A 22,494-nucleotide genomic window follows, 5' to 3' on the forward strand; every position below is an offset into this window, starting at 1 on the left:
TAAAATGCACGGATACAATACGTTTTTATCAGTGCTTTACATTCAATTTTTAACATAATTCGTCCAGAGTCATAATGATAATTTATTGCTAATTATTATGTTAGCTGAAAATGTATAATATTATTTTAAATTTTCGTAGAAAAAGCCCAAAGGCAGTACTCACATTATTATTTACCTACTTAACATAATGAAATTTTAAAAATATTTAAATTAATTTTAAGCTATAGTTATTCATATCACGAACCAATTCACACCGGTTTTGGTACTTTGCACTCGACTTATAGGCTAATAAAAACCAGTAATAATATAATTATAATAATAATAATAATATATAAGTATATATTATAACATATTATGCGATTCTTTTGGTCAACAGTTAGTTCAAAACTTAGCTACCACGTATTAGTAAAAAAATAAATTACCAATAGCAATATAAATATATAATAAAAATTCCTTAGACCTCTTTTAAATCTCGCCGTATAGAATCGTTTTTCGTGAGCAATGATTTAAAATTTAATTAAAATATGATACATCCATTACAGTTATCTGTGACCCACTCAATGACGAGGTATAATAACTTGACATCTATACTATAGATACAGTTTCCCGGTATTTTTTTTAACGTGTCTGTTAAATGTATTTGTTCACGTTAAAATAATGCTTTAAATGGCTGTTAAGTGTACGTGTATACTATAACTACTACAATGTTTTCTATAATCTACTTAAGAGAAATTGACAAGTTGAATAGGTACTTAAATACTTAAAATAGTTTAGACAATTTCATTAATTTTTAACTATTAAAACAATTATTATATGATTGGATTTCAAAGCTATCTATGCTTACAGTACTAGGCATAAATATTTTCAAATTTATATAATACAGTTCCTTAAAGGTAATAAATTGACTTTAATTTACATTACACTCTCAGTCCAGCCGTACACTAGCTAATGACAGTTTGTTGAAATATACTTAAATTTTAAAATCAAGAACTATGATCACAATTCATTTTTTAAATATTATATAGCATGTAATTCCAAGTATTTATCTAGTAGGTATGTCACTTGAATTTAAATAGTTCTAGGTTAACTTATAGTCTAAAAGCAATAACTACTTATAAATGATTCTTGTACAAGTACAACTGTTGCAGGCAACTATTTATCTATGATGCGGCATAAAAGCAATACGAGAGTAATAATTTACGATTATTAATAAGTATTTATCTAAAATAAAATGAATTTTATTAATTTACCTTGAGTCAATATTATAATGAATTTTATTGTTATTATTATTTTTTTTTTTTGTATTGAAATGAACTATATTATATAAGCAACAACAGTTACAACGAATATAGCAGTCTATATTATAAATATATTAGGAAGGTATATTATACTGTACAAACGTATTCAAAGTGTATATTTTTTAACGAATTGTTTAAAAAAAGATATTGTATTAACTATAGCTATACATTATAGAGTAATCAGTATTTAAATACAAACTTAACATAAATAATACTTGAGTTCCTTTCTAATTATATTTATTGTTATTAATATTGGTATTTTTATTTTTTTAGATTCACAAAATAATATTTTATTCTTATTCAATATTTTTATTTTACACCGATAGTTATATGTGGTGATAATAAACATATACAATGTGAAAATATAATATTTTTAAATAGGTTTACAATAACTTATGATACGTATGACAATATTATAATATATATAAGGCACAAAATAACGTATATTGAATCTAATTTTGAGTCATGGTTAATGATAACATACTATATAATAAAATATAGGTAATGTACCTTACGAGATATTACACTCATTTAATATAATATATAATACACAATTGGTGATTTTGTTCATAAATAGTCTTATGTTAACACAGCACTAAGTCCGACGTGGAACATGTGCAGAGAGCATTTTACATTATAAATTTAATAAATTATTAAGCATTAGAAAAACTGTCTGTTGGACAATTACTAACGGCCATTAAATATTGCTCCGAATTCTGGAACACCGTTGTAACCGTAATTTTGAGCCATGAGCAATGAATCCTGAAACACGATTTATAATATTTAATTAATATGGTCTGTAAGGAGTTGTGTCAAACGTAATTAAGTGTCAGACAGAATTAATAATTACCCCAGTTGAGCCACGAATCGAAGTACTGTGTGCATTTTGTGACCAATTACGCATCATATTAAAAATGATCAACAGAATTGCGAACTTGCCCACTGCCATTGCTTTCAAAGCTAACAATTTCAATTTCATTATGAAAAACGGTATGAGCATGGTTTGAATAACAAATGGTATTAAAAGAAGAGGCAAGAATTTATTCTTAAACGAATTCTTTTTCTTCTTGTGTTTGCCCAAAGGTTTCTTCTTTTTAATAGGCTTGTGAATGTTGTGGCCCTTTTCACTGTCCACTGTAATAAAAAAAAAACCGATTCAAACCTATTGTAATATTTTAGAACAAATGATTTAAATTTCGCGATAGACGTAACTAATAAATTTGGCTTATATTTATAAAATATATAATATGGACTTTGAAAACAGTAAAAAATGTATGTCTCAATCCTGCTATCAAAATAATACAATAGTGTTATTCATTTTCGCTTATGAATGCTGTTTAATATTGATATATAAATATACCTATGTTTACATATAATATGTCTGGTGTATACCTACGATTGCAGTATTGGGACAATCGCATTTGTTATATTATTTCCACGATATATAAATCAAAGTATATAACTGTTCCTTTATACTCACCCAAAGCTATATCCTTGACCGCATAATCACTAGCCGCTACATCGGTTGACGTAGCACTTAGGGCACTCGTGTCGAGTACTTCGTCTTCGATATCTCGCGATGACAGCGGCAGCGGTGTGGACGACTGTAGCGATTGATCTGCGGTCGGCAAAGCGTCAGTCGAATAGACTACAGATTGCAATACTAATATCGCGACGCACGCGAAAACGGCGTGACCGCACGTGGAGAGTGACATTTTCCTTGTGACAACACACGAGAGGCCACGTCGAAAATTCGGTATTTTGTTAAAAATTTAAACGACACGAAAGAACTGGAACGACTGAGTAGAGACGAGACGCCGGTGACAACCGTCGACGCACCTTAAAACAACTGCAGCAGCAGTGTATATTATACTATATATAATACGTTAAGTGTCTCTTTATTACTGTCTACAAAACGATTGAAATTGACGAGAGGACGTTCGAACGCGATCGGTACGTCCGAAACGAATGCTTCCCGAACGCTTACGTCGACACGTATAAGACGAATAGAAAATTAATATACGTGCCGGTAGGTATACGACGGGTATGCGATTGACCGACCATGGCCGTGGTACCCGGAGGGGACCTTGACCGAATACTTTCACGTGATCACGGTGGTAAGTGGGTTATACGGTTTTATATACACTCGCCCGACGCAAGTATGTTATATATAATTTATAATATATATATACATGAGGATGTAACTACCTATAATGTGTATATATATATATATATATATATCGCTTGTATATACGGTGATAAGACATCCGGTTTTGTGTGCGCGAGGAAGAAGACGTCCGCGCAGGATTCGAAGGAAAAGATATTTTAATGTATTCAGACATACCTATCGCATAGCTATATTATTATTATTATTATTATTAAACAAGTACTGTGGACATTGAGGTATTTGCGTGTATAGAGACGGTCGTATAGGTTAGGTAAATACCTATAATATTATATGATATTCCGATGTATGCGGTCTGCGTCCACCAATGTCTCCTACTTCTCATCGGGTACGCGCGCGTGTGAAATCGTCGCGTCTCATGACACATAATAATGTGTATATATAGGTTTGATACGAGTATATTTGCCACGGCCCGTGGTTACAAAACAGCTATATCGACGTGCAATACGCATTAATGTACGCGAAATTCTGCAGTAGCTATGTATTATATACGGTATGTGCCAAAAGTCCTGCGTCACTCTAAGTATAAGTGTCTCTCGTCCCGGCGACAGTTCGATGTAATATACTCGAATGCGATTTTGTCAACAGTAGTCACTAGTCAGTAATCTAAACCATATAAGGAAAAAAAATAGGTTTAAAATAATAAAAGGATCCGATTTATGATTTGCTATACGGAGAAATTTAGGATGATGCATTGGACTTTTTGGATATACTGTACATATAACATACGCGTGATTGTGACGACTACGACGAATATATAATAATAATGATGTGACACCGATTACATTTGGTTCAAATATATACCTTTACAGGCACCTACTGCAACCGTCGCTGGAAGAGAAAGTAAATTTTTTCCACAAGTCCATTTTCGAATAATATACGTTTAGGTATGTGTGTATTATATATGCACCGATATACTTGTGTACGGGTACCTACTTACATTTTTCGGCAAACACGTTTATTGGTAATTTTTTTCATTTTACAATAAGAATTAAGAGGTGTGCTCATATGACGCTAAGTCTATAATATATGTATTCCAAACATTTCGCATTAAGGAATAGCCCATCGCCAACGATTAGAAATTTATTATAAAATGCTGTGCAGTGAAGAAGTCTACCAATAAGAAATAATTTTTGACAACTCTCCTTATTACTTATAAATGTTGAAAATATTTTTTTTGTTTTCTGTTGACTTTTACTTGAGATAATCGATTTTACTGTAATTACTTGATTAAGTTAATCCAATTATGATGTAAATTGTCACCCTGCATAATTTTTTTACCGTATTATTATTATTAAACAATAATTAATGCTGTTTTTGATAAACTATATAATTTCAATTTTTAAAAGCTGATATTGATTTTCAGAATAGATTAATAATCGGGAGACATTTTAGATAAGTACAGTTATTGTTACTTGTTAGTGCCAAACACTATAATACAACCGAATAACAATCGGAAATCGGAATTGAAGCTGTGAAAAATTGTAAATTTTATGTAAATGAGTTGTACCTATATATCCATTGTTACATTCTATAGAATATAGGTAAGTAGTAGATATGCTTAAGCATAAGATTTATACACAGCTTCAGAATAATCAGAACCATATCTTAGAATAGGTAATTTAATTTGATATAATATATAGGTACTTTCTAGAACAGCTGTTAAAGATTCGTATATTTTCAAAAACTCAATTATGGTCAAGTTATAGAACGATAGTGACACCTCTGACATTTATATTTTGTTTAAAATATACGAAACATTTCTACCAGAAAAACAAGTTATTCGTAATATATATCTACGTTGTAAGGGATATTGTATAAAATATGCATAGCAAGTAGTTTTAAGACTGTAAAAATGAAAATCAACATATAATCAAAGTAAAATACAAGCAAAATACATTATAGGTATTAATTATAAATAAACCAATATATGTAAGTTTTTTTTTATATACCTAAATGAAGAAACTAAGATACTAATTTAGTGTACTTGAGTTTATAAAGATTTCGATTTTATAAAAATTATTTATTTATTTTTTAATTTTATGACTCCGATGGTTTTTTTAATTTTTTTTTTAAATATGATACTTTTAAGTAGATATTTCTTATTCACAGTTTTTATCTGAAACAACAGGGGTCAACTACACTTTATTTGTCTTCCATTTCTCTCTACATACATGCCACGCGCCATCATTTTCCCTAATCATAACCCTGACCTCTAACCACTTTTTCTTTGGCCCACCTCTCCCTTGACTTGTAAATTGTTATCATATTCAAATAATCAAATACTTATATTTATGGTTTCATAGACACACAAGTATAGTCATATGTATGTAACTATATGTATTTTTTAGATACATTTTATTAACTGTTTGATTTTGTATTTGTTATCAATATGTTTAATTTTACAAAAATTACGTTAATTATAGATTTTTATAGATTTTCTATAATTTATTTATTTATTTTTTTTTTTTTTGAGTTACTGCAAGTCCATCAAAAATTACGCGTGAATGAATATACAGTTTTCCCTCAATAAATTTGCAGTCCGTATTGGTACCATACTTATAATACTATTGCATATTACAAATTAAAAATTGAATAAAATTACTGATTTAGTAGATATACGGTATATATACTTACTGCAACAATAGTCAATACTTATATGGTAAACTCATTATCCAAAATTAGACATTGATAGGTACATTAACACAACTACAAAAACATTAAAATGATTGATTGATATATTTTATAGTCCATTAATCTATAATACGTTGACTCATTCACAATTAATTGAATATAATCTGATAATCAATCATAATATGTAATTGTGCGATATCATGGTGCATTACTAATACACGTTTAAAAATAATATCCAATGTACTTTGAATTATAAATTAATATAAATATAAGTATGTTACTAATGACTTCCATATTCATTATAGACTATAGCTATGGTTATTAAGAGCGTATTAATTATTAAAATGTATTACATTTCGAGTGAATAACCTAACGTTTACTCAAATACTTTGTAATATAAATAAAAAATATTCTATTCTGAAAAAAAATAGGTAGGTGTAAAATATAAGTATAAATATAATTATTTACTTACTTAATAATATTATAACGTTATAACAATACCTATTTCCTTATCTATATATATAAAGAAAGGGTACCTATACTATAAATATAAACTTAAATACGTTACGATTTATAATATTATCCATATAATATATTGTTAAAAATTATTTTTAATTCTAACAAATATTCGGGACTTGAGATGCTTATTTTTTTGTTGCATAAAATCTAACCAAGTACTATAAAAATATGTATCTTGTCATATGATAGTTTCAAATACTGAACTTGAAAGTGTTTAATTTTAATAAAAATATATATTTCAATGTTCTTTTTTTAATTTCTACTTTGAGGCAACGCAAATATGGTAGATACTATATAGATATAAACAAAATCAAATTAGTTTTTATAGTTGTAGGAAAGTGTACTCAGCACAGAAACAAATAACTATTATTATAAAGCTAATTGTTTTTAATTTTTGGAGTTTAAAGATTTGGAATTCTAAATTATCTCTTAATTTATTTTTATCTTATTTTAAGTGCTTACTTAATTCTATCTTTATGATACAATTTTTAAGTGCTTCATAGTTTTAATGATTCATTATTTTTATGGTTTAATGTACTTGTAGATAATGTAAGATTGCCTATGTATATAATAGTTATTATAAATATTATTAATATTAATATATTATTATTTACAATGTACAATGTACATATACATACACTACTTACATTATCATTTTCAGGAGGTTCAATTCCCCTTTGAAAATTCTCAAAAAAATCTTAGTTAAATTAAGTTTTTATGTTTAAAATATTAAAAAAAATTTATTAACACAATTATGCTTAATTAAAAAAAATTATGCTAAAAGTTATTACTTACAATTGATGCAAATAATTAGATACTTACATCTTATATTTTAATTAAAAGTACTGATTGGCTTGATCACCAAATCACATTCGAACCCAATTTTTCCATTAACCGATTACACCAACCTATCTTCGCTAAAACCACCAAAATATATATTGGGTACTACCCACCCATCGATGTTGTATTACATTAATCACGGAATAAAAATTAAATGTTAAATATTTTAACAGAGTATTCTATATATTTTTTTTAAATTAAAATCTCCAGTAGAACTTAATATATACTGTAATTATTGTGGTTAAAGGTTTTAAAACTCACCAAAATTTTCATCCTTTTCAAAAACAATTATTTGGTAGGTACAGAAAACAAGCAATATGTAATGTTAGCTAAATAAATATGTTACACCAATGGAGTCGCTTAACTAGATCAGCTGTTCACCAAACTAACGGCAGTATACCGAAATTATAATCGGTATTCGGTTGGATGGGTGGATTAACATTAGAATAAATTTACTTCATTATGGTGAAAATATACTACAATGATCCACAGACATGGCTGGTTAATAAGGTTATTCACTTATTATTAAAATACGTGATCCGTGATAGAATGATAATAATAATAATCTAGTTACATGTAATGTAGTCATAATATCAGTGGCATACGCAGAATTCATTTATGGGGGGAGGTTACCATTTATATATTTGTAAAAAATGTTATTGTTATAATATCACCTGTATTAAATGTAATACTCCATCTACTAAACTATTATACATATTTCACTTATGGGGGGGATTAAACCTCTAAACCCCCCATAGTACACCACTGCATAATATAAATATAAAATAGACAAGACTGAAACATAATAAGAAAATATTAGAGGACTGTAAGTAACCCCTTCATAATTTTGGCTTAGATATATATTATATAATATATATATATGTATTTAGAGATTTCACATAAATACCTACCTATATTTTAATATGAATACATATTTTATGCATGTACTTATAAAAATTAAAATTAAAAACTGAAGAACTCACTCCGCTGTACTAAAATAGATTTCGTGGGTACTTCATCATCGTCAGTAAATCACTGCGTGCTATATGATAATATATTATAATTATTTAAATAATAAAATCAATAACGACATCATACACAGTATAATAAAAAATATGTTATAAAATAGTAATTTTTTACAATAGCTAGAAATTCAAATTAAATAAGTAATAACTAAAATTGATCGAGAAAAAAGAATTATATTTCGTTTTAGTGAGCCACTTCATCAATTTTTTTACTTTACATATATTTTCCAAAACAAAAGTATGTTTATTTTCGTGAATTTTAGATTTTCTGCGAGAAAAACTCATAAAGAATCTTGTATTAATTTTTCAAGTTTTGCCTTAAAATTAAAAACGTTAGATATGCATCATTTATAGCTATATAATAATTTTAATGTTTTCATATTTTTGACGAGTGTTGAATCAGATTGATGGTAAAATCAAACTGTGCATATTATTATGTATTTTTAATATTTTTAAATTATTATACAACTTATGACGAAATATTAACATTGTATTTTCAAAATTTTTTGCTAAAAACACTGATATATTTATATTATTCATTGAAAATAACTAAAAATATTTTAAACTTTTAAATGCTTAGGTTATAATTGAAAAAATAGTTTAAAATCTTAAAAGGGATATTTTATGACGCATCGTAGATCGCTAGAAATTGACATAACGCGCCGTTTTATACATAAAATATATAGCTTTTAAGATTTTTATATTTAAAAAATTAAACGTTATATTTAAATTTTGATACTTTAAATCGTCTTAAACACACAAAATTCCACATTTATTCGTAAAATAAATTTCAAAAATAAAGTTATTAGTTTGGTAAACTGTTGTGTGAAGCTAGGAACTTTTACACGTATAAGATGAACAATAACGATGAGTTAGATCAAATGACGTAATGCGTTTTTTTTCAATTTCTCATAATTAATTAATTTGTCAGGAGAATTGAGAAACATTCAACCTGTACCACTTATCTTAGAAATGAACGCTCAAAAAAGAGTGGTCAAGTGAGTAATGCTCAGTTGTATTATAGGTCACTATAAATGTAAATGTATTAAATTTGAATCCAATAATAGGTATCATTGTATATACGAAAAACGATTCAAAACGGAGATGATTTGTCGGACTAGGTATAATTTCCAGTGGTTGGTGAAAAAGGTGGTTTTTGTTTTAATGGCCTGAATACCCCAAAACTTAAATTCTTTTATAATTATTGTAAGCCAAACTTATAGAAAATCTAGTATTAAATATTCTATTCATAGCTATTTATACAAACATTTTTATGAATTATACATACAAAATAATTTGCAAATATTCATGATTTTGACGAATTATTTTCAATATTTGAACTACAAAATAAAATGTTAATAAAAAAAATTGTGCTTATATGTATTCTTATGAAGCAATATAAGACTAACTTATGAGAAACTTAGTAATAAATTGTCAAGTATTGACTCAGCCAAAATAGATTTTATCGATATTTATAAAAAAAAACTAAATAAAAACAAATATTTAAATGCCTATAAATAGCATTAAAATAGGCAAAATATTTTTAAAATTAAATTATGCAAAAAAAATGCCATTCTAAATAATTAGTGAACATTTCAAGTATCTACGACTTATACTTTTTGAATAATAAAAAATATTGAAAAGGTACCTATCGTTTGAAGATAAATCGTTATCGTTACACAATTCACACATAAAATTGTTCCTATAATTATGTTTCAAATTTTATCTATAGCTTTTTAGTGTTGAATTTTTAAAAATTTGAACTATAAACGCTTATAAAAAAAATTGTGACTAACGATTTATTTAACTACAATAAGAACGACTCATAGGAACCTTGTATTAAATTTTCAATTTTTTTTTGGAGCCAACATTTTTTTATCGATACTTTAAAAAGAAAAATTCTTAGAAAAATCGAAAATTTCAGTTTTGTATAAATACTCAAAAAAATCCAAATTTTTTTAAAAATTTAATTGTATAGGTATAACTGACACGAATATTAACATTTGGAGAAAGTTTTAAGTATTTACAGAGATTAGTTTTTGAGTTACAACCATATAAAAACATTGATTTGGTCGAACACTAGTTTTGCGTAAAAATTCCCGTTTTTCCGTCACTTTTTTGTTGTTTTTCTCGAATTTTTGAAAACTGTTGGAAAATATTTACTTTTGACCTTTATAATACACCAAGAGTATTCACTTTGCCAGTGGACTTGTGGTCCTTTAATAATTTCAATCATTCATAAAAAAATAATGTAATATTACGCTAGACTTTTTTTTTATTCCAGTATCAACAACTTTAGAGAAACCTTGTTTTAAGCATCTACATATTCTGTAATTATATAAATTTTATATCTTTTTAACAATAAAATAATTTACAAATTTTGAACGAAATTTTATTTAAATCTGGTCTACTATACGATTTATTTAAAAATAAATCTTTTTAAATCATTATATTACTATTTGAATAAATTAATATAATTTTATAAAATATAAATTTACTTTTTAACATTAGTGTTTATCAGCAGTCAGGTCAATATCAATCAAGGTATTTATAATATGGTGTATCAGTGTAATTTAATTAGCTATAGGTGTATGATGTGTACCTGTATAATTTGTATAATGTTAAAAATATTCTGATGGTGTCAATTATTATTTTTAAATATTTGAAAATAGCAACTAAAGAACAGCATAGTTTTTCCCAAAATAAATAAATAGCAAGTATATATGTACCTACTTTCCATAGCCCCCTCCGAAAATAAATCATATATAATTTGGCCGCTGTGACTGTGAAGGGGTATGCAGAGGTCCACCTCCGTAGCTCGTATATTTACGTGAATCGCGTAGGTATACGCAGTATTTTTTTTTTTTTTTTGGCTTTAGATCAAAACTAAATTTCCCAAGGCCCTACAAATTATTCTGACATCATCATCGTTTTCGGGCTCTAAAATAAGTCACACCAGTTAAATGGCGTCCCGTGAAAGTGCATTAGCGTTGTAGTAATGCAATGATTATCGCAACGCTAACGAGACATAATATACTGCAAAATCGAACTAGCCAGTAGCCTCAAAATACAAAATAAGTACAGTCTGCGCAACATCGTTTTAGGAAATCATAGTAACGTCCATTTTAAAAGTGTAAACTGCTGTACATAGTGTTTGTTTTTTCTAAGCGCCTCAATCAAATGTAATCGTGATTTCATTTTATTTACACGTTAATAAGTACGTATTCGTTACACAATAAACGATTGCGCAAACGGCCGGAACGATAACGGCGGTTTGGAGGTAGGCAAGACAGGTACGTAACGGAACGTAGCGTAACGTCGGGACTCTCGAGTGTGGCGCTCGCTCGTATTTACTATTAATTGGGGCCGTTAATTCCGCACACCTATGAGATCGTCGAATGATAATGATATTATAATTGATAAAAAAAAAAAAAAAAAAACAGAAAAATGGGCAATGATATTGACGGTGAAGCGTTATTATAGTAATTTGGGTCGACGAACAAACGTTTGCAGTAAACAGCGATGGAATATAGCGTAATACGTTGAAACATTCGTCGAACTATGCGACGACGGATATATGGTGGGAGACGTTATCTTTTTAGAATGTCTTATCGTACCGAGACCGTGGTACAAGCAGATAAGTGATAACGCGCAAGTTATTTTAATTGCTCGTATCGTTGTTGTTGTTTTTAACTCGATTTTAAGTGATTTATTGCGATAAATATATTTCTCTTTACAATATTACACTTCGTACGAACCCAAAAAGTAATTTGGCCAGTAAAACGTACACGTCGAAATGTCCGATCCGGTGCTACTACACTAGATTCTATCGTTTACTACGCTGTGACGATTGCTGCATTGTTTCATTTGCTGATACATATTATTATGTATAGTGGTAACATTCAACAGGTTTTTAAGTAAATATCATTTGTTTAATAATCGTGCGCGCTTTTAAAACGTTTTTAAACGTACGAAATTAATTGAGATTTTATCGGTTTTTTCGTTTAGAAAATGTCAACTGTGTAACTTAATGTTACTCAGTTGCTCCGTTTAATGATAATTTTGTGAGTTTTTGCGAGATTACAGGCCAATTATGCATTTTATAAAGTTAATTAATTTTTTGCTATATCATGAACGAACTGCATGTTTTTATTATCTGTTTTAGATGTTGAAAGTAATAAATATTCAACACAATAATCATGTCTCGCGGAGAAAAAACCAAGCCAACCACTGGTTTTGTGAGTGCTAATAATAATATTTGTACATTAATATTTCTGTTAATTCTTTTCAATTACATTTATGTTAATAAATATTTTTAGTTATGAAACAAATTCTTAATTCCTTAAATCAAAACTATATTTTACTATTAAAATTTTCTTGTGTTTATTGATAGCTCATATTAGTTCTTACTTAATTATTATTTTCAAGCATTGATTTTATTTATGTACTTACAGCTAGATACATTGTTTGGACGACCAAAAAAATATGGGTCAGCGACATCATCACCCATTGGTGGTGTCGGTGGCAATGGTATCTACAGCAGTGGAAGTACATATGGTGTTGGCAGCCGCTCTTTGCCACGCATCAACTCAGATAACGATATTTCATCAGGAGGTCAATACGATGCAGATGAGTGTGAAATGTTTATTGAACATTTAGATGTAGAAGCACTCAATGATAAGTTTGAAGAAATGCTGGTAATAAAAAGAAATACATTATAGTTATTTATATATCAATTTCATTCCATATTTTAATTGTTGGAAAAACTGTGTTATACATAATATTCAATTAAATTGATCCAAGTTTATATCTATTTAAGGACGATATGAATTTAACAGAAGAAAAAAAGACCCCAATAAGAGATCAATCGGTTGTGAATAAAAAAAAAATGTTAATGATGCATTATAAAAAATCAAGTAATGTAAGTTAAATTTTCTGAAATATTATGTTATTATTTGTTTGAGTTATAAATGTTTAACATTTGTTATAATTAATACCATCTTAACAGGAAGGAAATAAAAAAACATGTGACAAGCCTACAGAATATATCCAATATCTTTCACAACCAGATTTAAGTGCCAATAAGACATATAACTGTGTAGTATCTCTCCGGATAGCTTTAACTAACCATCCATTAAGCTGGGTCAGTGAATTTGGTACTGAAGGATTACGTCAAGTATTATCTGTGCTCAATGAATGTTATCGCAAGTAAGTACAGTTTTATATTATAGTTTAATATTGATCATATTATATTTAATGAAGTTAAAATAAAGCAATTATAGATTAAATTAAGATAGGTGTAGTTTGTAGGGTATTGAATACATATACTGATATCAATGATTTGTCAAAAGTAAAATTTTGATATGGATAAGTACCGAAATACAGTAATATGCAAGTACAATAACCACATGTATGTTATATAATATATATATATATATACCTATAAATGGGTGCATTAATTCCTTTTTGTTAGATAATTTTTTGAGGGGTCCATGTATTTTTCATGTTTCTTAAAATTCTTAGAACATTTAATTTATTTTTTATTCTAAAATATAGTATAACATATTAATTTAATAAAATATCTCAAGTTTCAGTCTTTTACTTATTATAAATACAATGCTATATAATTATCAGAAAAAATACAAAATTATATCAAATAAAACACCAAATCTTCTTTTCTTTTTTTATCAGAAATTTGTCTGTATAGCTTCTATGACCATTAGATATTAAATTACTTTGATATTAAAATATATTTTTAAAATAATTAATAGTAGGAACAAAATGGTATTTTTACCTTAGTATAGTATTAATCTTTTATTAATTTAACAGAAGTAATAATTGTTGAAAGTGAGAACTGATTAGGTAATTTAAAGATTTTATTGTTGTTTCTTCAGCTTTAAGAAAAAAGTAGTTTGCAAAGGACAAATTTTGTAACTCTGGGTAAAGCATTAACAATTCTATATTCTATATATGGTATTAATATACAATACTATTATACAAACCTAAAAATCAGCTAATTGTTGTTATCTTTATATTAATACTATTAAGAAAATTGCATTGAAAAAAAATCAATATTTTACTTGCATTTAATGTATCACAACGTCTCTATTAATGTATATCACTTAAATAAATAACAATATAAAGTGAATCATTTTTATATTTTTTTCCAAGTTCTGTTTGTATTAATATCTATCTGTTTCTGAAGTTTTACATTAAAAAAATTGGATTTGAATTCGATAGTATTACTGCAATATGGTATTTTTAAAACTTATTCTTTATTTTTTTTTTACTTTTAATAATTATGATAAATATTACAATGTAGATATTTTCTATGTATATATTTTAAAGATTTTTTAAAATTATATTATAAATATTTTTTTTTTTTTAGTGATGGGAAAAATGCTCAATTTGCTCGTATTCAGTATGAATGTATCAGATGCTTAAAAGCAATCATGAATAGCACTGTTGGTTTAAAACAAATGTTTGGCCACAAAGAAGCATTGACTGTTATTGCTCGATCACTAGATATAAATAAACCTGCTGTTATGTTAGAGGCAGTAAAAGTCTTAGCAGCTGTTAGCTTAATACCTCCAAATGGTCATGAAAAAGCTCTTGAAGCCATAACTATGAGTGCGGATATTGAAAATCGTTGTCGATTCTTACCTATAGTCCAGGGTCTAAAAAGTATAGGAAATGAAGCTTTGAGAGTAAGTAAATTTATTTTAGCTTTTGTTAGTAATGTATTAAAAGCAGTTTTTGTATTCAAAAATAAGTAGTAAATATTTTCATTTTGTTTATAACTATAAAATAATATAAATTAAATTAATATTTTTAATTATACAATAGAAAGCTGTATACATAAGATATATATAATTCATTTTTTTAACTGTATAAAAATAATTTATACTAAATTGTGGTAGGAGAATTAATTAACTTAGTAATTTTTCTAGTTTTTTACTAATATAATTTCTTATATTTTATTAGGTAGCTTGTCTACAGTTTATTAATGCCATTGTATCTACACCCGAAGATTTAGAATTTCGTGGTCATTTACGAAATGAAATCATGCGAGCCGGCATGTATGATGTTATTGATGTAAGTCTGTTTAAATATTAAATAAGTTAATTTATCAAATTATTTATGCCATAAATATTTTTCAGAGCTTAGAAAAAGATTGCAGTGAAGATCTTAGTAGACAGTTAAATATATTTAATGTACATAAGGAAGATGATTATGAAGAATTAGTTCAAAGATTTGATAATGTGCGCATGGATTTTGATGATGTAGGAGATTGTTTTGATGTTATAAAAAACATTGTGGCCGATACACCTGCTGAACCTTATCTTTTGTCTATACTTCAACATTTTCTATTTATTAAAGATGACGTTTCAATTAGGTAAAATTTTTTAGTAGAAATAATAATCATAAAATAAATTGTTACTCTTGATTAAAAAAAAAAAAAATTTTCTATGCAATAACAATATTTAATTTAACGTGGTCATTATTATCATTTTTTAGTTATAATTATTTTATGGAATTTTTTCAACAATGAAATAATTCTATTAGATAATTATTGAGAAATAAGTATAGAATCTTAATTTTTATTCAAAATAAATGTTTTAATTTAATAATTTTTTTCCTCATTACTGAATTTCATAATTTAAGTTATATTTATAAATGTTTTTTTTTCTGAAAAAAATAACAAGTTTTTCTATTTATACATTTAAATTTTTAATTTACCTATGATTTAAATAAAAACAAATAATGTAGATTTCTATATTAAATTAAATGGTAGTACCTAACAAAAAAGTTAAATAAAAATTATTTTAGTCGCTAAAATATACATATTCAAAATAATTCAAATTAATTACATTTTTAATGTATACTGTAAACTTCTTCATTTGAAAGATTTTTTAATTTATTATATGCTGTTACTGGAGTAAGCAAAACAAAAGGTTTATAGATAATTTGTTTATTTTTATTGAAGGCCTGCTTTTTACAAACTCATAGAAGAGTGTGTATCACAAATTGTTTTACATCGCAATGGCTGTGATCCAGATTTTCATGCTACTAAGCGTTTTCAATTAGATGTACAACCATTAATTGACACTGTTGTTGGTAAATGATCAGTTTTATTGAACTTTATTATACTTTATTAACTTTATTTTTTTTAATTAATTTTAATTATTTATTGGCTATAGAAAAGTCTAAAGCCGAAGAAGATAGAAGAGTTGAAGAGCTTAAAGATAAATTGGAACATGCTGTAGCTACTCGTCAAGAAGCAGAGGCCAAATTAATTCAAGCTGAAACAACGATAAAAGAGTTTATGTTAAACTCATCTATGGAAAACGTAAGTTTTATTGTAATATTTAGTAAAAATAAAAAACCATCAGTATTTTTCAAAATAAATTTACTAATAATTATCCTATGTAAATAATGTTAATAAAGAATAAATAATATATTCTGATAAAGCAAGTATGATATTAGACAGATGTTATGTTATGCATTTATGATTTTGTACTGACAATTAAATTAAATAAATTAAATATAAATATTATTTATAATCATGCTTTAATATTTATTTACAAATTAAATAATATATAAAATCTTATTTATATTTTTATTTGATACTATAAATTTATAGATTTTATTAGAAAACCAAGAAAATCAAATTTCCTTATCACACTTAGAGAAGAAAGATATTAATATAATAAGTTCTATAGATGTCAAATCATATATATTTTTATTACATACAGTTTTCAACAACCAATATATTTATTTAGTTTTATTAAGTACATTTCTTTTTTATTAACCATACTCATTTTAATATTTATATGTTTTATTATTTAGAATGGGAAATTAGGATTAAATAAAAAGCAAGATGGTAATACCAGTGGTCCACCTCCACCACCGCCTCCTCCACCACCACCTATGTTTATTGGTGGTAACTTTCCGCCTCCACCTCCTATGCCTGGTTCTGTTGGTCCACCTCCGCCACCACCACCACCTATGCCTGGAGGTGGTCCCCCACCACCACCACCATTCCCAGGTATGACTGGAGGTGGAATACCTCGTCCACCCCCTCCACTTGGTAATTTAGGAAATCAACTTCCTCCGGGCCTGAAACCCAAGAAACTGTGGCATGTAGAAGGCATTAAACGAGCAAATTGGAAGAGTGTAAGTAAACATAGTTTACACAATTATGTTTTTACTATTTAAGAGATAGTAAAATGAATTTACAACGTAAATTGAACATCAGATATTTTATAATATATTAAATGGTTAATTGTATTGGTTTATAAAATATTATTATTTTATTAAGAGTTATTACATATTCAGTACAAACTTACCCTGTTAATACTGTTTTAGATAATACCTCAAAAAGTTTCTGACAAATGTTTTTGGGCACGCGTTCAAGAAGAATCTTTAGCATCCAATGATATATTACAAGGACTATCAGAAAAGTTTTCATCAAAACCAGCTCGGAAAAAACCAGAAGATTCCACTGACAAGTATAATAATATTTTATAATTTTTTATTAGATTAAAAATTAGAAAATTTTCAAATATCAAAAACTTTGTAATAATAATATATTATTTTTTCATACTAGGACTACGACTTTAAAGAAAGTAAGATGTTTAAAGGTATTAGAACCAAAAGCTTCACAAAATCTATCAATTTTATTGGGTGGCTCGTTAAAACATTTGAGTTATGCTGATGTAAAACGTGGTGTTCTCAAATGTGATGATGTAGTTCTAAAAGGCAATGTACTGGATCAACTAATTAATTACTTACCACCACCAGATCAATTAAAGAAACTTAGAGACTTAGATTGTCCTTATGAAGATCTTGTAGAAGCAGAACAATTTGCTGTAACTGTAAGTATTCTGAAAAATATTTAGCTCATCAAAAATTGAAGTCTAAAATGTTGAATTTAATAATAGTTATTTAATTCAAGAAGAAATTTAAGAATTACAATAATTCTTATTGTAATTCTTATTTATTAAAAATATGATGTTATATTTTCTATGTTACTTTTATTAGGAAATATATTAAAGCTTGATTTTTAATTGAACTTAAATTTTTTATAGATGGGAGAAATTAAAAGACTGCTACCTAGGCTAAAATCTTTAAGTTACCGACAACATCATCCTGAGATGGTACAAGATATTAAGCCAGCCATTGTGGCAGGTACAGCAGCTTGTGAAGAAGTTAAAAGTGGTGTTAAATTTAACAAAATGTTAGAACTTGTATTATTATTGGGAAACTATATGAACAGTGGTTCACGAAATGGACAAGCTTATGGTTTTGAAATAAGTTTTTTGCCAAAAGTAAGTGTCATTAGTACAGTGAGTGTACTTATTAACACATTCTACTTTGCTTAATTCTTATTTATCATTCACTGCTTACCACAGTCTTCAATCCTGTTTATTAGTTTAAAAGATAAATGTTTTTCTGTACTAAAAAAGAAAAATCCAATTCCATGTAATTATTAATAAATCTGTACTAAATAGTCACACAAATAATTCAAATTGTTTATAAATACCTCAATATTTTAATTTAATCAAAAACTCCATTTATTTATGATGACGACGCATCGTCATCGTCTAGGTTTATTAACAACATGATGACAATGTGTGGATGTCACTGGCAGTGAATGTGTTGAATAAATAAATAGTTTATTGATATTTTATAACATCTAATTTGCTTCTTTTACTTAAACAGCTCACTTCAATAAAAGATGTGGAAAATAAGTCAACTCTTCTCCATTATCTTGTTGATATAGTTGAAAAAAACTATCCTGACTTAATTACATTTGGTGATGAGCTAACACACTGTGATAGAGCTGCAAGAGTATCAATTGATGTTATACAAAAAACGTTACGCATTATGGATACAAGTTTACGTAACCTCGATGTAGACCTTACTAACAATTGTAATAAACAACAATGTGGTGAAGATGATTTATTTTCAGAAGTTATGACTGTAAGTATTTTTCATACAAATCTATAATAAAAATATGTTTGCCAAAAATTATTTTAGAGTTTTATCTCTTATTATACAAATGTTAAATTCAAAAATTTATTCTCGTTTTTAAAGTTACCAAAAAAAAAAAAATTAAACTCAAAATAATTTATGGTATGCAAAAAGCTATAAAACATCTAGAAGATATTGTATTATATTTTTATAACAACTAAAATAATTTTTGACAAATTTCTTGTTTTTTTTATAAATTCCACTTATTGCCATAGAAATAATCAGTTTTGGCATATTCATAATTTAATACTAATATTAAAATGTTAAAAAAAAATTATCCTTGTAGTAATAATTGTTTAACATTTTTAAAACATATTAGCCATTTGCAAAAGAAGCCAAGTCACAATTTGAATTGTTACAAAATATGTGTAAGAAAATGGAAGCATTGTATGATGATTTAGCTGAATATTATGTGTTTGACAAGTCAAAATATACCTTAGAAGAATTTTTCACAGACCTTAAAGCATTTAAAGATAGTTTTTATGTAAGTATAATTTGTATAATTACTTGTAATGGTTTACATACCCTTATCATCTTAATATCTTATGAACTCGGATGAACTACCATGCTATTTGAATAGTATACTATTCAGTTATAGACAATATTGTTTTTGTTATTAATTATTATCAGTTATTTATGTTTAATAGTGATAACAGCTTTTATTCATACTCTAATTACTGTTTTTTATTTTAATATTATATCATTTATATGTATTGTCCATTGATCAAATCAGTAATTATAATTTGCATCCAGCCGTATAATGTTTAAATTAATTTCATTTTAATCACAAAAATATGTTTGAAATGTGTAATGATAGAAAATAATATGACTTAGGAAGCTCAAAGAGAAAATCATAAACGAAGAGAAGCAGAAGAAAAAAGTCGTCGCGCTCGAGATGCTCGTGATAAGGCAGAGAAAGAAAAGAAGGAACGAGCAGCCCGTAAGAAAGCACTTATTGATATGAATGCTGATCATACACAAGAAGGTGTAATGGACAGTTTATTTGAGGCATTGCAGACAGGATCTGCTTTTAGTCGAGATCAAAGACGTCGAAGACAAGGTGGCACAAATACTGGAGGTAATGAACATAATTTATTTTTGCATATAAATATTAAACAAAATATCATTCGTAATTATAATTATTACTTATTTTGTATACCTTTATATTTTATATTTTTTTAAATATTTTAGATGATAAAAGAGCTCCATTATTATATCGCAGTCGATCAAGGACAGCTTTTACTGAAAGGGATTTACCAACTACACGAGTTCAACATTAACAATGTTCATTGCAACTGGTTATTAATGAAATTCGGTACAAATATTATGATTTGTTTCTTCAATAATGAACTATTCGACTGTATTTTATATTAATTCAAATTATATATTTGCTATTTTCATCAATAACATTTTATGAATGATAAATTGATTATTTCAAAATAACTTAAGACAAAATATGTATTAATAATATGATATATAATAATTAGTTAGTAGTAAAAGAGGCATATCAAGTATGAACAATTTGTACATAATCCATTTACAAATTCATTAGCTTTAAATAATAATATTATAGCCTAAAGGAACTTAATTGTATTAATAATATCCTATTTTTAAATAAAAAAAATATTGATTAATTGAATTATAATTTTTTTATTATTCACTCAAGTCATTCTTACTAAATAAGTAGTAAAACAAGATTTATAGATCAAGTTAGTTGTATATTAACCTTATACTAGAATTTATTCAATTCTATGATAATTTATTACTCGCATTTTATTATTTTAGAAAAAATTTTAGTTTATAATACCTGTTTTACCGTTGAATCTTGAAAATTTTATTTTTGTTTAAAAAAATAAGGATATTATATTTAATACATAAAATACATTATTTTTAAGTGCCTCTTCTACTATAATTGTAGTTGATCAACATTCAGCATTTTATTTTATTTTTTATATATATATTATAAATATGCAGTTGACTAACAAGCTGTGTATTAATGAAGATCATATTTTAATGACATCCTATATATTTTATGATGCTAATAAAAAATCAAATTATTTTTCAAACCTGTGATACTTAAGACATTTTAGATAAATTAGTATGAATTAACAATTTGATGTAACAAATTTTTTTAAATATTCAATTTTTTATGATAGTTAAAAATTATAATAAAATATTGAATTAATGTTGAAAAAAAAGAGACTGTCCCGTGTATTGTTGCTCATTTATATTGATTAAATTAACTAAAATTATTACTATTAAGTATGTTTTTGAATTATACAACATTTTAATTATATATCTTTTTTTCAATACCTATTATGTGATTTATTTACAGGTAAATAGAAATAATTATATTTTAAAAAAAAATTTGAGTTGTATAAAACTTCTGTTATTTCTTAATTCTTATAGTATTGATAATTATATTCTTGTATCTTGAATGTTTATTTTTAATGCAAGTGTCATCAGATGTCAAAATCAAAAATTTTAAAATCTCTAATGCTTATATTTTGATTTTAGATTTTTTTGTATAATAACTAAAATATTAATGCATCTGTTAAATTTGTTTGTAAAAATGTTAACAGTTAAGCATTTTATATTATTTGAGTATACATAGTAGTAAAGAAATATTGTAACTAACGATTTATTATATATATGTATACAAATGTACATCGAAAATATAATTAAAATTAATATATTTATACAAATTAAAAGATTTATATTCCATAATTAAATTAGTAATTTGCATATAATTTATACTTAATTATATATGCTAAAGTATTTTGTGATTTTCCTGCTTCACGATATTCATACTCGAGTTGAGAATTGCAATGCGCTTGAGTATTACGCGATTGTTCTGCTTCATGAATTCACGATATTCTGCCTTGAATTGCTGTACACGATGAGCTGTACTTTTTTCCTGTAATAATTTTGAGTGTTTTTCAAACCTGTCTTTTAG

The 22,494-nt window shown here is 26.5% G+C and overlaps 2 protein-coding genes and 1 long non-coding RNA gene across 6 annotated transcripts; 1 reads left to right on the forward strand and 2 right to left on the reverse strand.

The window, feature by feature from the left end:
- Nucleotides 1-1,518: 1,518 nt before the first annotated feature.
- On the reverse strand, nucleotides 1,519-3,340 carry LOC114132586 (uncharacterized). Its single transcript, XM_027998088.2, has 3 exons — nucleotides 2,779-3,340; nucleotides 2,149-2,432; nucleotides 1,519-2,060 (listed from the first exon to the last, which is right to left on the reverse strand). Exons 1-3 carry the CDS (start codon nucleotides 3,011-3,013, stop codon nucleotides 1,986-1,988), a joined length of 594 nt encoding a protein of 197 aa, XP_027853889.1. The 5' UTR covers nucleotides 3,014-3,340; the 3' UTR covers nucleotides 1,519-1,985.
- An 8,180-nt stretch (nucleotides 3,341-11,520) lies between these two features.
- LOC114132571 (protein diaphanous) lies at nucleotides 11,521-21,177 on the forward strand. Of its 3 annotated transcripts, none has more exons than XM_050206387.1 (18): nucleotides 11,521-11,794; nucleotides 12,667-12,739; nucleotides 12,956-13,198; nucleotides 13,321-13,422; nucleotides 13,510-13,709; nucleotides 14,890-15,208; nucleotides 15,486-15,596; nucleotides 15,662-15,897; nucleotides 16,489-16,619; nucleotides 16,703-16,851; nucleotides 17,352-17,678; nucleotides 17,871-18,013; nucleotides 18,112-18,379; nucleotides 18,593-18,832; nucleotides 19,227-19,487; nucleotides 19,858-20,022; nucleotides 20,373-20,616; nucleotides 20,730-21,177. In XM_050206387.1, exons 2-18 carry the CDS (start codon nucleotides 12,701-12,703, stop codon nucleotides 20,816-20,818), a joined length of 3,267 nt encoding a protein of 1,088 aa, XP_050062344.1. In that variant the 5' UTR covers nucleotides 11,521-11,794; nucleotides 12,667-12,700; the 3' UTR covers nucleotides 20,819-21,177. The 3 variants fall into 3 exon arrangements, with proteins under 3 accessions (XP_050062344.1, XP_027853873.2, XP_050062345.1); XM_027998072.2 differs by lacking the exon at nucleotides 11,521-11,794 and adding an exon at nucleotides 11,995-12,418; XM_050206388.1 differs by lacking the exon at nucleotides 11,521-11,794 and adding an exon at nucleotides 12,547-12,565.
- On the reverse strand, nucleotides 13,001-19,220 carry LOC126551970 (uncharacterized). 2 transcript variants are annotated; one of them, XR_007605836.1, is made up of 5 exons: nucleotides 19,048-19,220; nucleotides 18,912-18,961; nucleotides 18,297-18,388; nucleotides 13,942-14,046; nucleotides 13,001-13,195 (listed from the first exon to the last, which is right to left on the reverse strand). It is a non-coding gene; the product is annotated as an uncharacterized LOC126551970 (long non-coding RNA). The 2 variants fall into 2 exon arrangements; XR_007605835.1 differs by lacking the exon at nucleotides 13,942-14,046.
- Nucleotides 21,178-22,494: the final 1,317 nt, after the last annotated feature.

Source organism: Aphis gossypii, chromosome X (assembly GCF_020184175.1).
Source record: "Aphis gossypii isolate Hap1 chromosome X, ASM2018417v2, whole genome shotgun sequence".
Taxonomy (NCBI): Eukaryota; Metazoa; Arthropoda; class Insecta; order Hemiptera; family Aphididae; genus Aphis; species Aphis gossypii.

What these genes read in the sequence shown, in the direction of transcription:
- LOC114132586 (XM_027998088.2), bottom strand. Translation starts at nt 3,013, where the DNA reads ATGTCACTCTCCACGTGCGGTCACGCCGTTTTCGCGTGCGTCGCGATA. An exon ending in GGTCAAGGATATAGCTTTGG is followed by an intron (nt 2,433 to 2,778) that starts GTGAGTATAAAG and finishes TTTTTATTACAG; the next exon opens with TGGACAGTGAAAAGGGCCAC. An exon ending in CGATTCGTGGCTCAACTGGG is followed by an intron (nt 2,061 to 2,148) that starts GTAATTATTAAT and finishes ATCGTGTTTCAG; the next exon opens with GATTCATTGCTCATGGCTCA.
- LOC114132571 (XM_050206387.1), top strand. Translation starts at nt 12,701, where the DNA reads ATGTCTCGCGGAGAAAAAACCAAGCCAACCACTGGTTTT. An exon ending in ATTAATTGACACTGTTGTTG is followed by an intron (nt 16,620 to 16,702) that starts GTAAATGATCAG and finishes TATTGGCTATAG; the next exon opens with AAAAGTCTAAAGCCGAAGAA. An exon ending in AGGTGGCACAAATACTGGAG is followed by an intron (nt 20,617 to 20,729) that starts GTAATGAACATA and finishes TAAATATTTTAG; the next exon opens with ATGATAAAAGAGCTCCATTA.